Below are 19,051 nucleotides of genomic sequence, written 5' to 3'. Positions count from 1 at the left end.
CCAAGCGGGGACCGGCCGTGGGAACCAAGATGCCTATCGCCGTGCAGTGACCCCGGCTGCAGGCGTCCCGGGCCGACTACCCAGCTGAACCAGACGGGCTGTCGCCAGAAACCTTACAGCGCGCTTTCCGTGCAACCGAGTGAGCGAGAATACCGCCGCTCGCTCATAGATGACGCCAGAGTAGTGCGCGCCGCGTGCGCCATCGTTTGTCACCACTGCACGCTCATATGTAAGGTGGCTGGGGGGGGGGGGGGGGGTCTGACTTCGGTTGCACGCACCCACGTACACCCAAGCGCTGCCTCCGCGCAGTTGCGCTACGCTCTGCTCCGCTGTCGGGCGGTGCCGCGAAATGTGCTGCACGCGATAGATTGTGCGCGTTGGCCACGCCACCCATAGCGTTGTCTTCCTAGTATAAACCGTCTGCTTATATAATACAACAAAAAGTAGTCTCAGGCAGTTCATTCTAAAGAATGGCGGACGCAACCGTGGAAATGCTTCGTCTGCTGCTGCTGCCCGAGCAGAGGCTCAGAGCCGCCAACGCCAAAATCCAGAGGTGCGCCACCGAAGCGGAGGCTTAGCGCCGCACACGAGAGGGCCGTGCCGTTCGAGCCGCCCATGCAGACAGAGCTGGGCTCAAATTTCTAATTAGGAAGTATCGTCATCGTCCTTCGAATTTTTTTAAATTTTCTAATATGTATTAACTGCAGCAAAGTCTCCGCACATGGATGTAGCTCTACTCTTGGTTTGAGTCCTTCATACTGTCGACATCTTGAGCTTAAATAATTTCAAATCAGCTATACAAATGTCTAGGTTCGTGCAATGCCTTTCTGTGGTGAATTTGGTGACTTTCTGCTCTATATAAATGCTAAATGTTTAGGCAACAAGAAATATTTACCCGAATTGCAAGCGAGGCGAAGTGTGGTATGTTCTTGAAAGCATTGCATCGAATTCCTTTCGAAATGCTGCATACAAGCTCCCATCTTAAATTTTCAACGCATATTTTTTTTTGTTTTCTCTGGCCTGCACTGCTAAAAGAACTAGTCGAGAGTTCTCCAATATTTTATTATTTGAGCCTCACGCTTTCCTCTTTCCGACTTTTGTTTTGGAGTGAACACTGTCTTAAGAGCACGACCGTTTGTTGTACACAGAAAAGAAATGATCTATTTTTCGCATGTCTTTGCAGGCAGCCGATAACAGCAACAGCAGGGGCCATCAATTTAACATCTCCACTTGAAGATTTAATTCCTTTAACCCAAAACTATCAATTCGAGATTATCGAATACTTCATAAATTTAACAAAATCACTTTACGGTCCCTTTCTTCTGCCTACAAATATCTCCCTTGAACTGTATAAAAATCGAACCCTCAAGAAGAGGAATGTGACCTTCTATATGAACAACAGAGCTCTGGCACAAAAACTAACCCGAGTGTCCAGAGCGGTACGAGTGAAGGGCCAAGCACGGAGAATCTACAGTGAGGTACGTGGCTAAGTGTCCTCAGAGCGCGTTCGTCAGGACTCTTTTCCTCTTGAGTTTCAAAACTTTTCGTCAGCACAATGAAGCGTATACGAAACACCTTGATATTAATGCGCTTCACAGATATTAAACACTAGGTCCGTTTAAAGACACCACACTTTCATTATTGTAACCTAAACATAGGTTATGGATGGTATGCTACCCTGTTATGTTAAGTTCTAACCTTGGTGCTTTAAGCTTGAATGATTGATGATGACGGCTTTTAAAAACGCACGTTATGTTTCCTTCATAAAAGTTCATTTTAATTTTGCAAAGTATACGTGAGAAATATGAATGCATGTATGAATGCATTATAAATAAATATAAAATGCTCCTTACTAAATATAGAGACCAACTTAAAACCCTATTTGCCCATAATAATGCTTTCTATAAAATCTGAATCATGACCTGGCTCGTAAGTCTTTGCTTGTCCAGGGTAACAATTACGAATGAATATAAGATTTTATTTATCTTGCTGGAATACTTTAGAGGCGCTACCATGGGGCAAAAATGAAATCACAATAAGAAAGCTTATAAACTGAGCAGTGTGGATGAAAAATTGACAAGTAAAAACAAATAACGCATCAACTGTCAAAAGCAAATGCAGCTGCAGAATTTTATTAACTTTTTCAGTTGCAGAAGGGGACCGGCTCCCTGCGGAAGTGGTTCTCGGTGAGTGCAACTATTATGATATCACGTTTATAAGACAATGCTTGGAAGCAATTTACGTATAAACGGATTCCGGTTCACGAGCGTAGTATGCGCAAAGGACCGCGCTTCTTGCAGGTAGCGGTCTTCGCTTCAACGAGTCCAGAGAGAGTGGTCTTATATAATAACTGATTTCATCGTTCAGTCGACCCACATCTAAAATTTAGACTACAACGCAGTCTTGCACGCCATCCGGAAAGTTTATTCTCATCACCGCTTTAATGCCGCGTTTACAAGCAGCTTACGGTACCGTTTAGGACACGTGAACAGTCTGCATTGCGACAACTTCAGCCAAATAGAAACAGTACAACGTATTGTGTTTGAATGCCCAGCGTATACCGACCAGTGTGCGTGCTATGACCCTTGTATGGAATCGCTCGCACATGTGCCTCTAACAGTGGACTCTGTATTAGGTCTCTTAGCCTGCTTTACGCAGCAGAGACACGCACTCAACATTTTATTTCCCTGTTCAGACAATGTTGGTCTAGTCAACAAATTCGTATGCCTCCTTGCATTACACCATTGTGCATTCTTCATTCTGTGATCCTTGACAGCCTTCTCAGGAACAAACCGCTTTATCCTTTATTGTCTTGTAGCATTATTCGTGGATAACCTCAATCCAAATTCTTTGCCCCTTTATCTTTATATTTGTATTTTACTTTAATTTCGTGCGCATCTATCCTACTGCCTTTTTCTCCCCAATACACGGTTTGCGAAAAACACAGCGCCATCTCTTAACACTGCGTAAACCAGGCCTGACATGTTGGCTCCGTAGAGAAAAGAAACCGCTTCACCACGTTGGTAAAGACGGCTGCACTTCGATTGAAAGGTGATATGCCGATCGACTGTTGCCCTCTACCATGCATTCTGCTAACATACTTCGATGCGTGTGGGAGCCACGTACATGCTTCAGTTTCTCCTTTACTATCTTCTTACTTGTGGAACGTTTTAATAACCCGAAACGCGATGCCAGGTATCATCTGCAAGCGGGCCGACCTGCGTACAGCTTTAGCATGCTGCGTTGATCATTCGCCAAGATTTCTAGCCGATTTAAATTCAAATTACGGCATGGATGGACAATTTTTTTCCTCTTATCTGAGGAGGAACCAGTTTCGTGCATTTGCTAATTCTCCAGCAGAGCATGCACGATCAATCGGACTTAAGCATATCGACACCAACCTGAACGACGAATAAGCTGGGGCAATTTTTTTTAGCTGGCGTATTCCAGTAGTGCTAAAGCATGTAGACCGGCCGCAAAGGACAGATTTCATACATTCTGTGCGAAATCATGGTCATGCGCAATAAACCTCGATCAGTCGAGCCGTGACTAATAGTACAGTGCACTCAAACCGCCACGCGTCAATCACAGATTTGTTATCTACGTGCTCAATTGTTAAGTTTCTCGCATGTTCAGTTACTTTCAGAAGCGCTAGCAAAACTGTATGAACCGTGAAACCATCGCAACACTGCATTCTGCTAATGTGGGATCACCTGCCAGTTATGGGCGTTAGTGCGACCTCATGATATAAAAAACGCATTGTATAAAAACTAGTGCGCAAACGGTATAGTTCTTCAAACTTCTCGCAGTCGACATGCATGTCATGCAAACTAAAAACATAGACTCTCTTTCTTTAGTCAAGCGCGCTTTTCATGGTAGGAGGCAACGCCGCTACAACATCGCAAGTAGGAAAAAAAAAAGCAAAGAACTGCGTCCTTGAGTGCAACATTGCACATGTAGAGCGGTTTATTGGCACGATGGAAGCGCCGGCTACGAAGACCTTGGCACAGACAATCTACGAGGCAGAGAGCCGAGAGACCAGACACAAGCGGCAGTGTTCCATCCAGCACGAGCATCCAACCGGCGGCGCGAGCGCTTCGTCGTCGTTGTCTTCGGGGCTGGTTCATCTTCTTCATTCCAAGTGCCCCGGCGGAAAGAGGGAGCCATCCTGGCGACTCAAGGAGAGGAGACCACGAGGGGGCTATAATGCGGCTTCAAGCGGCTGACGTGAACGACGTTGCGGCCACGGCGGCGATGGTCCGAAGAAGGTGTCACCGGTTCGATAATGTAGTTGACCAGTGACGTACGCTCCAAGATGCGGTAAGGGCCGATGTGCTTGGCCGAAAATTTGGACGTATTCGGAACAAAGAGCCAGACCAGTGAGCCAGTGGAGAAGTGAACCGTGGGCGTGTCTTGATCGCAAGCATGGGTACGGAGACCTTGACGTTCGGCGGTGAAGGAGCGAGCCAACTGGCGGCACTGCTCAGCATGGCGGGTGATGTCAGAGAGGGAAGCATATTCCGAGCTGTCGGGGTTGTAGGGAAGGATTGTATCCAACATACAAGAAGGTTCGCGTCCGAATAAAAGAAAGAATGGGGAAAAGCCGGTGGTTGCTTGAGAGGCGGTGTTATGTGCATAGGTGACGAACGGAAGAACCTGATCCCAATTGGAGCTGTCGGAGTGAATGTACATGGCGATCATGTCCCCAAGAGTACGGTTGAAGCGTTCGGTGAGGCCGTTGGTTTGAGGGTGGTAAGCAGTAGTGGTGCGGTGGACTGTGTGGCACGCAGCGAGAAGCTCGCGAAGAACTTCAGACAAGAAAACACGGCCGCGGTCACTGAGAAGTTCGCGAGGAGCGCCGTGACGCAGGACAAAGTGATGAAGAAGGAAGAAGGCTACATCGCGAGCAGTAGCCGCAGGTAGGGCAGCGGTCTCAGCATACCGAGTGAGGTGGTCCACGGCGACTATGATCCAGCGATTCCCAGCGGTCGTGAAGGGAAGTGGCCCATATAGGTCGATGCCCACACGATCAAAAGGGCGAGCCGGACACGGTATTGGCTGTAACGGGGCAGTCGAAGGGCGAGGTGTCGACTTCCGCTGCTGACAGGCCGTGCAGGAGCGAACGTAGCGACGAACGAAGTTGTACATGCCCCGCCAATAGTACCTCTGGCGTAGTCGCTCGTACGTTTTCAGCGAGCCAGCGTGAGCGCTCTGAGGATCGGCATGGTGGTGTTCACAAATCTCAGTGCGGAGATGTCGGGGAATCACGAGAAGCCACTTGCGGCCATCTGGACGATAGTTGCGCCGGTACAGAAGACCGTCGCGAAGGGCAAAATGGGAAGCCTGGCGACGAAGTGCTCGAGGGAAGGAGGCCGTAGAGGGTGCACTAAGTACGTCGAGCAACGATGAAATCCATGGATCTTGGCGTTGTTGATGGGGCATGTCCATGGTAGTGAGCGCTGCGAGTAGGGATGCAGATATTGGCGAAGAGGGCAGTGGGGAGCGGGACAAGGCGTCGGCGTCGGAGTGCTTGCGGCCCCATCGGTAAACTACGGTGATATCGAATTCCTGAAGACGGAGGGCCCAGCGGCCTAGGCGCCCTGAGGGATCTTTGAGTGAAGCCAACCAGCACAAAGCGTGATGATCGGTGACGACGGTGAACGGGCGGCCATATAAGTATGGGCGGAATTTTGTTAGAGCCCACACTACGTCGAGACACTCCTTTTCCGTCACGGTGTAGTTCGACTCAGCCTTGGTGAGTGCACGGCTGGCGTACGCAACGACGTATTCAGGAAATTCGGGCTTGCGCTGGGCAAGGACAGCCCCGAGGCCGATTCCGCTTGCGTCGGTGTGCACTTCAGTAGGGGCACTGGGGTCGTAGTGTCGAAGGATAGGTGGTGAGGTGAGAAAACGACGAAGCGCAGCAAAAGCGTCGTCGCAGGCCGAGTCCCACGTAGACAGGTCGGCGGGACCATTAAGAAGTTTCGTCAGGGGCGCGACGATGGAGGCGAAATTGGGAACTAATCACCGAAAATAGGAGCAGAGACCCACAAATCGGCGCACTTGTTTTGTAGAAGTCGGTTTAGGGAAGTCAGCGACAGCACGGAGTTTGTCAGGATCGGGCAGGACGCCGTCTTTGGAGACGAGGTGGCCGAGTATTGTCAGCTGCCGGGCACCAAAGTGACATTTTTTGAGATTAAGTTGAAGGCCAGCATTGGTGAGGCAGCTCAATATCTGGCGCAAGCGCTTGAGATGCGTCGGAAAATCGGGCGAAAACACGACAACATCATCTAAATAGTAGAGTCAAACAGTCCACTTCAGGCCGCGCAAGATGTTGTCCATCATTCGTTCAAACGTTGCGGGAGCGTTACAGAGGCCGAATGGCATCACGTTGAACTCATAGAGTCCGTCAGGGGTGACGAACGCCGTTTTAGGACGGTCGGACTCAGCCATCGGGACTTGCCAATAGCCGGAACGGAGATCCAGGGAGGAGAAGAACTCGGCGCCTTGCAAGCAATCAAGGGCGTCGTCAATACGTGGTAGCGGGTAGACGTCTTTCCGCGTAATTTTGTTGAGCCGGCGATAGTCCACGCAAAATCGTATCGAGCCATCCTTCTTTTTAACCAGGACGACTGGGGACGACCAAGGACTGGCGGAAGGTTGAATAATGCCGCGTTGTAGCATGTCGTCAACTTGCTCAGTTATGACGCGGCGCTCGGGAGGCGACACACGGTAGGGGCGCTGACGGAGAGGAGAATGGGTTCCGGTGTCAATGTGGTGCTCGACAGTGGTCGCACGGCCCAAAGAAGTCGACTGGTGGTCAAACGATGAGCGAAACTGGTTGAGCAGGGCAAGGAGCTGCGCGCGGTGAGCAGTGTCGAGAGCGCGGTCAATGCAGCGGTCGAAAATGTTCGATGACAAAGCTGGAGTAGCACCACGTGGGGTGAGGGCAGCTACTTCGGCACTGGAGGAGGTTACATCAGTGTCGAAGGGAGAGATCAAAGCAGCTGTTTCAAAATGGCCGAGGCACTCGCCGCGGAGCAGGGAGAGCGCGGAGAACAAGGTGTTAGAGACGAGGATGGCGACAGCACCGTGGTGAATGTCGATGACGGCGAAGGGAAGACATAGGTGTCGGCGAGAGACAAGTACAGGGGAAGGCATGAAGAGAACGGTGGCGTCAAAAACTGAGGCGGTGCAAACAGGGACAAGCACGGCACTGTCAGGGGGAATGTCAGTGTCCTCGGCGACAACAAGCTTAGCAGCACAACGAATCGGAGGCTCGTCGAGGAGCGCATCGCAGAGTGGAGAGAAGACGACGTGCGCACGGGCACAGTCAATCACGGCACTGTGCAGGGAGAGAAAATCCCATCCAAGGATGACGTCATGGGAGCTGGTACGGAGGACTAAAAATTCGACAACATACAAAACATCGGCGATGACGACGCGTGCTGTGCAAGCGTCAGAGGGATGAACGGTATCGGCGCTGGCGGTAAGGAGTGAGAGTCCAGAAGATGGGGTTGTAACTTTGCGAAGCGAGCGGCAGAAGTTTTCGTGAATAACAGAAACGGTGGCCCCAGTGTCCACAAGCGCAAGTGTCTTGACTCCGTCGACAAAAACGTCAAGAAGGTTCGGCGGGGAAAGGCGAGGACTTAAGCAGGGCGATGAGTGCGCAGTTCGTGCCCCCGGAACTGCGGCTGCTAGTTTTCCGAATTGGCGCGGACGTTGCGACGCCACATGGGAGACAATGAGCGGCGGCGAGGCGAAGGCGAGCGGTGAGAAACATAGGGCTGGCGACCATGCTCGCGGTCAGGAGAGGTCTCCTGAGGTTGTGGTCCGAAACGTGGGCGAAAGGTACGGTCTGCATCAGGGTAGTCTGGCAGAGGGTGGACAGGCGCATGCAGAGTACGTCGACAGAGGCGCGCGACGTGGCCCGGAAGACCGCAGGCGTAGCATATCGGTCGATTGTCAGCCGTGCGCCAAGAGTTGTAGGTAGGGGGCGTGAAGCGGGTCCGTGGAGCAGCAGGCGCAGGCACCACTTGAGGAACGTACGTATAAGCCTGCGGTCGCGGTGGTCGCGCGACAACCTCGGCATACGTGAGAGGAACGGGAGTGGGGGCAGGCGGCACTTCAACTGGAGGACCGTAGCTCAACGGAGCAGCAACAGGCGGTGGCGGGGTCGGGGGAAGGCCGACCTGGGGATCCAAAGGGGCTGGTTGTGGAAGAGGAGGGAGGGCGTCAGCGACCGCCTGCGTGATGGCGTGCCGGATCTCAGCGCTGAGGGGGGTCGGTGTCTGATGTTGGCGAGATAGGAGCGAGAGCTGCCAGCCGACCTCGTCCCGCACAAAGTCTTTGATGGTAGCAAGTAGATCTGGATTGATGGCGAGGCCGGAGATGGAGTCGGCAGGCGGAGGAGGCCGACGAGCGCAAAGACGTCGCTTGCGCAACTCGTCGAAACTCTGGCAAAGGGTACACACCGAGGTAACGGTGGTGGGACTCTTCGCTAACAACAGCTGAAAAGCATCGCCATCGATACCCTTCATGATGTGTTTGATCTTGTCAGCCTCGGACATAGCCGGATCAACACGCTTGCAGAGGTCTACTACGTCTTCAATGTAGCTGGCGAAAGTCTCATCCGTGTGCTGAGCTCGAACGCGCAGGCTTTGCTCAGCGCGCAGTTTCCACACTGCAGGACGGCCGAAAACCTCCGCAAGGTTGCTCTTTAGAACGGCCCAAGTGGGAATGTCGGCCTCGTGGTTGCGGAAGCAGAGGTTCGCGACATCGCTGAGGTAGAAGATGACGTTGGTAAGCTTGACGCGGTCGTCCCAGTTGTTGTGGCGGCTCACCCGTTCGTATGATTCCAGCCAATCTTCCACGTCCTGGTCGCTATGGCCGCTTCAGACAGCGGGGTCGCGCTGCCGGACGGCACCGGAGCAGATGACTGGCTGCGACGTGGTGGCGGGCTGCTGACTGGCCTTGGTAGTGGACATCGGGATGGTGCGGCTGCGAAGGTTCACGGTGATGGTGAAAAGGGGAACACAGCAACCTCCACCAAATGTAGAGCGGTTTATTGGCACGATGGAAGCGCCGGCTACGAAGACCTTGGCACAGGCAACCTACGAGGTAGAGAGCCGAGAGACCAGACACAAGCGGCAGTGTTCCATCCAGCACGAGCATCCAGTCGGCGGCGCGAGCGCTTCGTCGTCGTTGGCTTCGGGGCTGGTTCATCTTCTTCATTCCACACACAATATACGCTTGCTTTTCTTTTGATAATATCCACTAACGCACATCTTCCGCCTCGTTAGAAATGTAGGGCGAGGTGTTTAGGACAGCGAAATCAACACTGGCAAGTGCACCGGGCTCTGTAACGGTGCTGCTCAGAAGCACGGACGCGCATCGAACAATACAGCTAAAGAAGCTACATTACTCAGCTGGCTCTGTGCCGTCCCTATTCCACTGCTGTGCGTGCAGATGCTAACGGCGGAACGGACGAAAGTTCGCAGTTCGACAGAAGTGTGTCCAGGCTAACGAATGCGTGCAAGATGCACGAAATAAACGGTCGATACCCGGCCAGAGGAACTTTAGGACACTTAAAAAGGAAGCAATGGTGGTAGGCTGCAAGCCTCGCACTGATGCCTAAATGCGCGCACTAAACCGAGAGCGGCTCGGAGTGTAAGTTTTCAGCGCACTTACCGGTCTGATGCAATCTTCAACGCAAAACTTCGAGCGAAGCAAATGAAGCGGTAGAAGCATGCAGGCTGGGCCTACACGCCAAGAAAAGATCTACATTTCATAAAAGGTCAGCCGTATAAACTTCGCTCTGTCTAAAGCTTTGATTTTGAAATTCTACTCGTTACATTCTTGACAGCTTCTTTAATATCAAGAAAGAGCCGTCGCGGTGGCAGAGTGGTTACGGCGCTTAGCTGCTGGCCCGAAAGACGGAGGTTCGATCCTGGCCGCGCGGTCGAACTTCGATGGAGGCGAAATTCTAGAGGCCCGTGTATTGTGCGATGTCAGTGCACGTTGAAGAACCCCAGGTGGTCAAAATTTCCGGAGCCCTTCACTACGGCGTCTCTCATAGCCTGAGTTGCTTTCGGACGCTAAACCCCCATAAATCATATCAAGAAAGTAAGCTAGCGAACAACGCACTGTCTCGACCGTACTAAGACGGCAATCCCACGCTAGCAGGCGCTGTGTTGTCACACCTTCAAGCAATATAGCATAAAGACTATTCCCTTCCAGACGCAGAGTAGCATGTCAGAGAATTTGGTATGCAGGCTAATATCTCCACTTTTCATTACAGGGTTTCTACCTTTGTCCACTATTTCACTTTCTCTATCATAATATTCCATTCATTGATAGTTCACAAGCGAACCCCCGTGTATCCGCTCGTAAATATTTAGGTTGTTAAAATGAGCCCTTGAGTGTCAAAGGGAGAGTAAAACTGTATTTTAACATTTGTAATGCCGTCGAATGACGCTTTATGGAAATCAAGTTGATATGTTATCTGCTAGCGGCAATCATTGGACACATTCTGTGCTGCGCAAAATATATTAATCCAAAAGGAAACAACCCCTTTCCGGAGTTGCAATTGACCACAGAGAACAAAAATGGCCACGGACGGAGAGAAAGACGCATGCATGTGCATGCTATCTCTCACAACGACAGGAAAATAGGTAAGAGAACCACTGCGGAAGTGGTTTTCCCGACGTCGAAATATTTAACATGTCACACAAAAAAAACCAAACCTACTATCACTGAAAATGCAGAGTGTGCCATTGAGCACCAGCGGTGGCTTGTAGCGTGCGCAGATAAGGTGGCGTGTTCAATTCCCTTGCCGTGTGGCCGAGCCTACATCCGTGAAACTTACGCATCTTTAAATGAGGGGCTCAGGGAGCACAACAAGAACATCGCTGGGTTTATCTCTGGACACCTAGGTGCACATTGCAGACTGCAATTATTGTAAGAAACATGCATCTTTCTTTTCGAAAGCAACTCGGGCGATTTTTCAGTGATCACAGATGTTAACGAAATTTGTGCCACAAGTTCTCTTTGGTGTCAAGATTGTGTGCGAGAGAGGAGAGATGAGAGCGCTTTATATTTTTACAAAGAAATTTTTAAGATGGTCCCACGTTTTCGCGACTGGCGCTGCCCAACAGGAGTTTTTGATGGCCAACCCTGCGGTCGACGACGTCAGAGTTTGGCATGTAGCGTGGAGTAGACGACGGTGACAATGCAGCGGCCCTACTCGCCATGGCTTATTACCGAGAAGACTGAAGTCGGCACAGTTTTGAGAAATAGATGTGGGTTCCCCTGTAGATTTACGCTTTGTGCTCACGCTTGACACAGCCTGGCGCGGGGCTGGCAGACAGCGCTACCCGGAACAACCTGTCAAAGCGGCGGCGGCGGCCTACTTGCGAGCAGTATCGTGGGCTCACCTTGTAGTTTTAGCTCACTCTCAGTGCACTTAGGTATATTCATTACCACATAAAGATAAAAAGTAAATCTGCAATGGGCTGTTTGTTAAGCACAGGCTATTGAAGTCTAGTTTGGCCACTTTCGATGGAAGTCAGCATTATTAAATTACAGCCATCGCAGAATAAGATATTGAGACAGGCGGCAAAGATTGATTACAAGTCTACACCGATAACCGCAGTTACGTGTAAAAGCACTCATACACTTAAGCTGCAGTACTGGCACAATTATCGAACCCTACGGTCCTCCTACTGTTGCTTGCACATGTCTAAAATGTCTAAAATGTATTCCATATTTATTACATCAGACGAGACCCTATGTCCTCAAAGCTTCGAATCTTGGTAGATTCCATGGTTCCTCAATACCAGCAAAACTCAGACGTTGAAAGACAGATATAAACTGGTCCAAAATCTCACCACGAAAGAGAGTCAGTTCATTCTAATAATATTAAGATACGATGTAAATATCAAATATACTGCTACTAGAGTTCTCGACTCCCATTGACGTTCAGAGAAGCGTTTTAATCGTTTGGACCCTATTGTACAATTTTCTTTATATTTCATATAACGTTCATTTTTTTCCGATAGGAAAATATTTTACTTGTTTGAAAATGCCATGCATCTTCTTGTTTCTTGTGCATGATGCTTGTAATTGTAGCAGTCATTCCGATACAGGCAATGCCTTTCGCTTTTTCTGTGTGGCAAAACTAATTGAGTCGTACTTCAGCCTGCAAGGTGACTGCACACATACGCCACATCAAGGTGCACACATAGGCCATGTCAAGCTGTTGTAAGATTTTTTTAGCCAAGGGTAAAAAATAGCTCTCTTCATTGGAGCTTGCCTACCTGAAAAGACAACCAATTACCACCTGGGTTCTGGGACCGGGCAGAAGCTTCTGATCCACAGCGGCTCACCGTAGAAGACATTATACTAAAGCGGCTGATCTGCTGATTAACACGAAAAGTTCAACAAAATGCTATTCCTGTGGCTGCGTTCCCGATGGTGACCGATCTGGCGAGTACGCTCTTTATTCGTAGTCACAAGTTTATTGGAGGCGGCTGCGTCAACATCCCGGGCAGTGACAGCGGGTAACTAAATAAGATTGCCCTCTATAACAAACTTATGCTGTGTTCTTGTCGAGAGTATGTTCGCTCGGAACGCCAAAACTTAAGGAGCTTCGCGTTCCACCTCATGTATGGTTGAATTTTTCTGTTGTCGACGCCTGTCACGCTACCTAGCGCGCCGAATCTCGGCTGCTCATTGCGGCTGATCGGACCATCGCACGTCTTCCATGGCGAATGAGCTACGCGGCGCGCGCGCTGCCTGTATCCTGAGCCGCAAAGCAGTCGAAGTAGCCGAGGGCGGGTGTGGTGCGCACTCCCTGGTCACGCGGCCTGGTTGGAACTCAGCCGTCTATGCCTAAACCGTAAGCTATCTATCCCGACGCGACCTCCGCACAAAGCCACATAGATCACGCTCATAACGGAGTAGTATGGAGACGGCTAACTAAAAACCATCTAGCTGAGTTACAACAGGTATTCACTTAAATTAGGGCTGTAGGAGAGAACGATCGAGATCGCGTTCCTCCGCTAATATTTACTAAGCGGCAGTTGAGCTGTGCTTGAAGCTAGTTACCCAACGCAAGCTCTGTGGGTAACATTCGTGCTTTCGCAGGTGTCCGTTGATAAGGCAGCACATCAGTGGACTCAACACAGTTCTGAAGCTATTTCCTTGTATCATCTGGATGCATTTTAACGCAATAGCGTTAAGGAGCCCGTGTCGCATAGAATCAGCTGTCATCGTAGGTATTGTTGCCATTGAGCTAAAAATGCAAGACAAAATCCCCACAGAATTAACCTAAGTAGGCAAACTAGCTGGCCAACCTAGGTGACAGACGGGTCGTGTAGGTCACGAGGCCATATAGCATTATCAAAATTTGCACACAGTATTTTCAAAAAACTGCCCACCGTGGCAGGTGGCAGTTAAATTAATGCTTGATCTCGAGAGACAGCTCGAGAAGAGGAATCTGGGTTTCACAAGCCCCGCCAGTGGCAGCATCTGCCATCGCACGGCAGTGGGCCACGTTTAACCGCTGCACGATTGCGCTAAGAGCGGTGGGACTCTTACGGATGTATTAATTTAAAGTAGAAAATGACCATTATCGCATATATGGCCATTAACAGATTAACGCTTCGCGTCATACCCTTAAGGCAGAGCTTAAGTGTCTCCCCATTTCGTTTGATAATATGCGGGATGTTGCTTCAGCAGCGCCATGTCACTTTGGGTGTTAGGGCGATGTCTTATGCCTGACATTACTTGTAAAAAAAATCGGAAACGTGGTATGATACGTGATGTGAGTTTTAACGTCCAAAATCCGCAGATCGCTATTCGGGACGACGTAGATCTTGGCTGTTAAATCAGAGCGCTTCGGATTCTTTCCTGAGCACTCCGATAGCCGGACTCAAGTGTCTTAACTCTTCTATTAAACTCGCGCGCCAAAAAGACATATGGGAATCAAAACCATAGAATACGGCTCCTGACGTCTCATTCCTGGCCTGGTAGGATGTGGAGCGATTGGTTACGGCCTCTATACTTGGTTTCGACAACTACCACAACTAGAAACGCGTGTTCATGGTTAGCGCCTGCATTAAAGACATTTAATGTAGATAATTTTAAAGCCGCTTGTGCTCAAGGAACCGGTGTCAGCGCAACACGCATTTCACTGACTTGTATGCAGGTCTTGCATTCCTGAACTGTAGCTTCGAGATATCGACATATGTGCCCTGTTACCAGAGCCTACTGGTAGTTTTATGTTTATATAGCATATGTCTTTTCTAGAGGCCATTCTAGGCTTCGATTCACGGATACGCTGAGGCCGCTCTAGGCCCGTCTACTCAATAATAATAGTAATAACAATTGGTGCTTGGTGAAAGGAAATGGCGCAGTATCTGTCTCATATATCGGCGGACACCTGAACCGCGCCGTAAGGGAATGGATAAAGGAAGGAGTGAAAGAAAGAAAGAAAGAAATAAAGGAAGAAAGATAGAAAGGAAGAAAGAAAGAAAGGAAGAAAAAGAAAGAAAGGAAGAAAAAGAAAGAAAGAAAGAAACAAACAAACAAACAAACAAAGAAAGAAAGAAAGAAAGAAAGAAAGAAAGAAAGACACAAAGAAAGAAAGAAAGAAAGAAAGAAACAAAGAGGTGGTGTAGTGGAGGGCTCCGGGATAATTTCGACCCCCTGGGGATCTTTAACGTGCACTGACATCGCACAGCACACGGGCGCCTTAGCGTTTTGCCTCCTTACAAACGCAGCCACCGCGGTCAGGTTCGAACCCGGGAACTCCGGATCAGTATTCGAGCGCCCTAACCACTGATCCACCGTGGCGGGTCGTCTACTCAAGCAGAGAGGATAAAATTTGGCCATGACTACTGTCATGAGCATATATCGCCTTGCTGCTTTCCTAAAAGTACTGTCTTAACTGCTCTTTTGTCCCCTCCAGGCATGTATGCCAGTACTTTGTGATACATAACCACACATAGTGCAGCGCATGATACGTGATAGCAATTAAGGCGCACTGGTTTTTTGGCGCTTACCTGTGGACCTCTTCGATTATCCGCCTCTGGCTGACTGCGGGCTGCCTGGGGGCTGCCAGAGCGCAGAACCAGTGGCTCGATTTTCTCGGGCTGCCACACGCACTTTCGCTTGTTGCCCAGAACGCGTTCGTTTTTCTTTAGCTGGGCGGGTTCGGGCTGCCAGCGGGCAGCCACACTCGCCAACGCCCGGGCAACTAGCAGACGACGGAGAGGTGGCGTGGGAGCGGTGAAAGCATGCGGCAAATTTTTATGGACTAGAAGAACAGCGGTTCTTCGAGTGGTTCTTCGAGCGATGGAGGCGCTTTGTTCGACTATAGGCCACGGTGCATATCGTCTGTGTTGCCTCCAATGACGCATTTTGCGTTAGTTCTCCTTGTTCTTTTCTTTTGCGTACGTGTGTGCGATCACAGTACGATGGCTTAACGAACCCCCAGCACAAATGCTCGCTTGATATTTCGGTCGCGTAGTTCTGAATCACAGAGTATTTCGGCTGTTAATTTCGTGCACCCGGCTGATATTGTGATGGTGTTCGAGGCCTTTCCCGAGATTCGCCGCAGATTCAACATGCGAACATGCGCTCAGCCGCGCCCATACATGGCGTTCGGCTAAAGGTTTGGCGAGGGGCTAGTTGAGCACGATACGAAAGTGTATGGTAAGTACTGCGATTGAGAAATGCGTGGTTGATTGAAACATGTCATTTATTAAAAGCCCTCACGAGCACATTGCTTGAAGGATCTTTGCGGGCATATATGCGGCCACACAGTTGTCGCTTACGGCAGCCGGCCGAGTGGAATGCTGATTTGGTCATCGCCAACTGGCGTACTGGCGCCAACTGTCGTTTAATGATCAGGGCTTCTGGCACAAATGCTTAAAATATCTGAGAAGTACCGTACGCATTTGTCTCATCGCGTTTGGTTCATTGAAAGGATAAAAAAAAAGTATTTACAAGCGCGGATCATCCTGCAAGCACACGTACCGCCCACACGCAAGGCCGTCTTGTAACGGCTTTCATTCGAGTGCTAGCCCCCTACGGTAAACCTGCAGCATTACAGATACGATTCGCAGCTAAATTTGTGCAGTACAGCCGATTGCTCTAGATGAACGTTCAACCAGCCTATATGCGCTTTTGTTGATATTATACCTGCAGTCGTTGCGGGCAGCAAAAGCCGGCGGCCGACAGACTACAATTGAACGGAAAGTATCCCGATTCTTTTCTGATTACAGCCCACAGGTAGCAGTTGACGAACCCAAATCCCAACGACCAGACCAGCGTCAATCACGACGCAGGGTTGATCGTCTGCGGTCATACCGGTCATACTTAGTGCGGAGTAAACAAACAGGCGATAATCTGAGAGTACGGCGTGTCGTTTCATGAGCAAAGCACGGGGCAGTTTTTACGTCCGATGTCGTGTAGACTGGAAGACGTGAGATAGCGATTGCTCGTCGCATCCTTTTGAGCATTTCTCGAAGGTTACACAGCATAGATTGCACCGAAGAAGGTACACGCTCCTGTAGCCGTCGCCGATGGATGCGGGTGCGAACCTGATCAGCTCTTTGTTCTGTAGCCTCCGGCAGCTCTCAGCCCTTGTTAACTTCGGGTCGTTGTTTTCGATCTTAAGCAGCATATTTCTCCCGTACGCGCGCGCAGCAACGAGAGGCAGCAGAACGCAAAGTTAACGAGAACATCTGCCCTCCGTAATTCATGGCTACCTTGCTGCCGTGATTGCCGGTGAGAAGGTTCCAGTGGCTGCCATCCCATGTGGCCATGATTCGCTCTTCTGTCAGGGCCGAAATTTGTGGCTCTGCCCAAGCGCGGTAAATCGAAGAGGCTCTTGTGTCTACCCCTGGCGTCAGTGGGCAGTACATACTCAGCCACTTCGTCTTTCTCGTTGTCAGTGTGAGTCACCGGGAGATGATTGCAGGCTTTTAAGATACGTCTGCTCAAGCACGGAGCGGTGTGCTGCTTTCGTAGGCGCCCGCGACCTGAATCCTAAAGGATTTACAGCTTATCTAACCCGATGGTTCAACAAGCTTCTGGTGCTGAGGTATCTGACGGCGGAGGTATCGCATATCAACCGACGGGGCTTCTTCGGGCTGAAGTTTGCAAAAAGTTTCACGTTACTTAGAGCCTTGGTGGCTGTCTCGGAATTTGCTTTCTGCTATTTTGCTCGAGTTCCAATTCGCACCGCAGTGCACAGCTCACGTGCATAGCAACCGAAGTCTAAGCTCACTTGGATATCAATACAAACCACATATTTGTTTGCAAGTACGGATGGCCACATATACTGTATACTACATATGTGGACGCCCAGGTGGTGCAAAGTAAATGGTAATGTAAATATGTCCATGCTATTGCAGTGACCAATGAAGAAGACTGTTAAAGAAGCCAGTGGATGAAGGCAATCTCGTTAGAATTAAAGATCTTCGTAAGGCAATTATAGCGAATAGGTCCGGCAGCAGTTACGCATATCCTTTTGAGTGTGTACTGGAAACTCTATTTCATCGCTCATCAATAAAATTCAGGCGGAAGACGCCGGGATTGAGGCCCTGAATTAAAGCTGCTCAGCCGAAGACCACTGTCATTCGCCACCTACGGGCGTTTATTTGAAAAAGGGCATTTTTACGTGCACCTCGGCCATAAGAGGCTCTTTGTTCCTTACAAGTAAGTTTAAGGGGAAATGCAGCACCTGATGGGAAAGTGAATGCAAACCTTTTGTAGGACGCTGCCGCCATTCTGCAAACACACATGACGACTTAAACTGCGAGCGGTACCTCTGGCTTACGCCTTATTGGCTTAGCATTGACGCCGGTGCGAGGTATTCGTACGAGCAGTGAGAATGTTTTGTATCTTGTTTTATGGCGCGGTGCATTGAGTGGCTTAACAAGATGTTAATATGGTTCTTTGCTCGGAAACAACGTGTTATGTGCTTAACTTTGTATTTTCCTCTCGAGAAAGATCGGCAAGTTCATATAAGACGACGCTGTAGATCTACTCTACAGTGTTCTTGGCAGTGGGTTCATCTGTTTTGCATAGGTGCGTCGTGTCTGGCAAGAGACCACTAGTGAAGTATGCACCTACACCCCTCTTTCCACAGAGACCGAGTATCATGTCTCCTTTGCAAGAAATGCTTCATTCATTCATTCATTCATTCATTCATTCACTCATTCTCGGGCACCAGCAGTTGGACATTAGCTGGGGCTTAGTATGTAAGTGGTAAAGCTAAACGGTGATCCGATGTCGCATAGCAATTATAATGCCTGATGTATTATGAAAGGTAGAACAAGCCAAAGTAATTCTATAAATATTTAAATCTGTTCAGTTGTAATACCCGTTACACGTATATGTCTATTTTTCTAACCCAATCGATTTTGTGGCTTTTCTTCTAGCACACCAAGTTCACAGTGAACGTTACGTTCTCTGGTTCCATCGCGTACGAAACAAAGTCAAGTGCAAGAAATGAGACGCAGTACCAAACTCTCGACGTTGGAAAACTCAACGATACATCTAAAGGACTGCTGAGAAAGGGGAAGAACTTGACGTACACCTTCCAAGGAGTATATGGCCGCTATATTGTTTTCCGCGACATCAGTACTTACAAAGCTTCCATTATCTGGTAAAAATCTGCTGCGTACACTGTTGGTTGAGAAACATACAGAAACGAAATATGATATGAATGAACGCCAGTAGGCGCTTAGTGAAAACTGAATAAATAACCATTATCTTCTGGTACTGAGCGCTATTTGCACTGTTTATTGCATTTTGTTGATGTCATATGTAAATGCGGTCAAGATTTCATAAAGCAATCTACCAATTATTTATATAATTAAATAAAATAATTTATGACGTACGTTGATAATTTGAGCGCCTTTTCTATGTGAAACCCTTGTGTTTTGCTTTCTTTTTTCAAAACGACAACAAAGAAAGTAACGTAGCACTCGTTCTCCTAAGGACACCTCTCATTGCCTTATAAAAAGGAAGCGCTGTT

General features: G+C 49.3%; 1 protein-coding gene across 3 annotated transcripts in view; it reads left to right on the top strand.

Moving 5' to 3' along the window:
• Nucleotides 1-18,795, top strand: part of LOC144130304 (uncharacterized) — a 55,461-nt gene extending 36,666 nt beyond the window's left edge. For 2 of the 3 annotated variants that reach the window (XM_077664249.1, XM_077664250.1), the window contains exons 5-7: nucleotides 1,184-1,478; nucleotides 2,148-2,186; nucleotides 18,453-18,795. In XM_077664249.1, the coding sequence (XP_077520375.1) occupies nucleotides 1,184-1,478; nucleotides 2,148-2,186; nucleotides 18,453-18,683 (565 nt within the window). In that variant the 3' untranslated portion in view covers nucleotides 18,684-18,795. The remainder of the gene's footprint in view (nucleotides 1-1,183; nucleotides 1,479-2,147; nucleotides 2,187-18,452) is intronic. The other variant, XM_077664251.1, reaches the window with a different exon arrangement.
• The last annotated feature ends 256 nt before the right edge of the window (nucleotides 18,796-19,051 follow it).

This window comes from Amblyomma americanum, chromosome 4, assembly GCF_052857255.1.
Source record: "Amblyomma americanum isolate KBUSLIRL-KWMA chromosome 4, ASM5285725v1, whole genome shotgun sequence".
Classification (NCBI taxonomy): domain Eukaryota; kingdom Metazoa; phylum Arthropoda; class Arachnida; order Ixodida; family Ixodidae; genus Amblyomma; species Amblyomma americanum.
The sequence above is the reverse complement of the archived record's forward strand: the minus strand, read 5'-3'. Positions and strand labels throughout refer to the sequence as shown.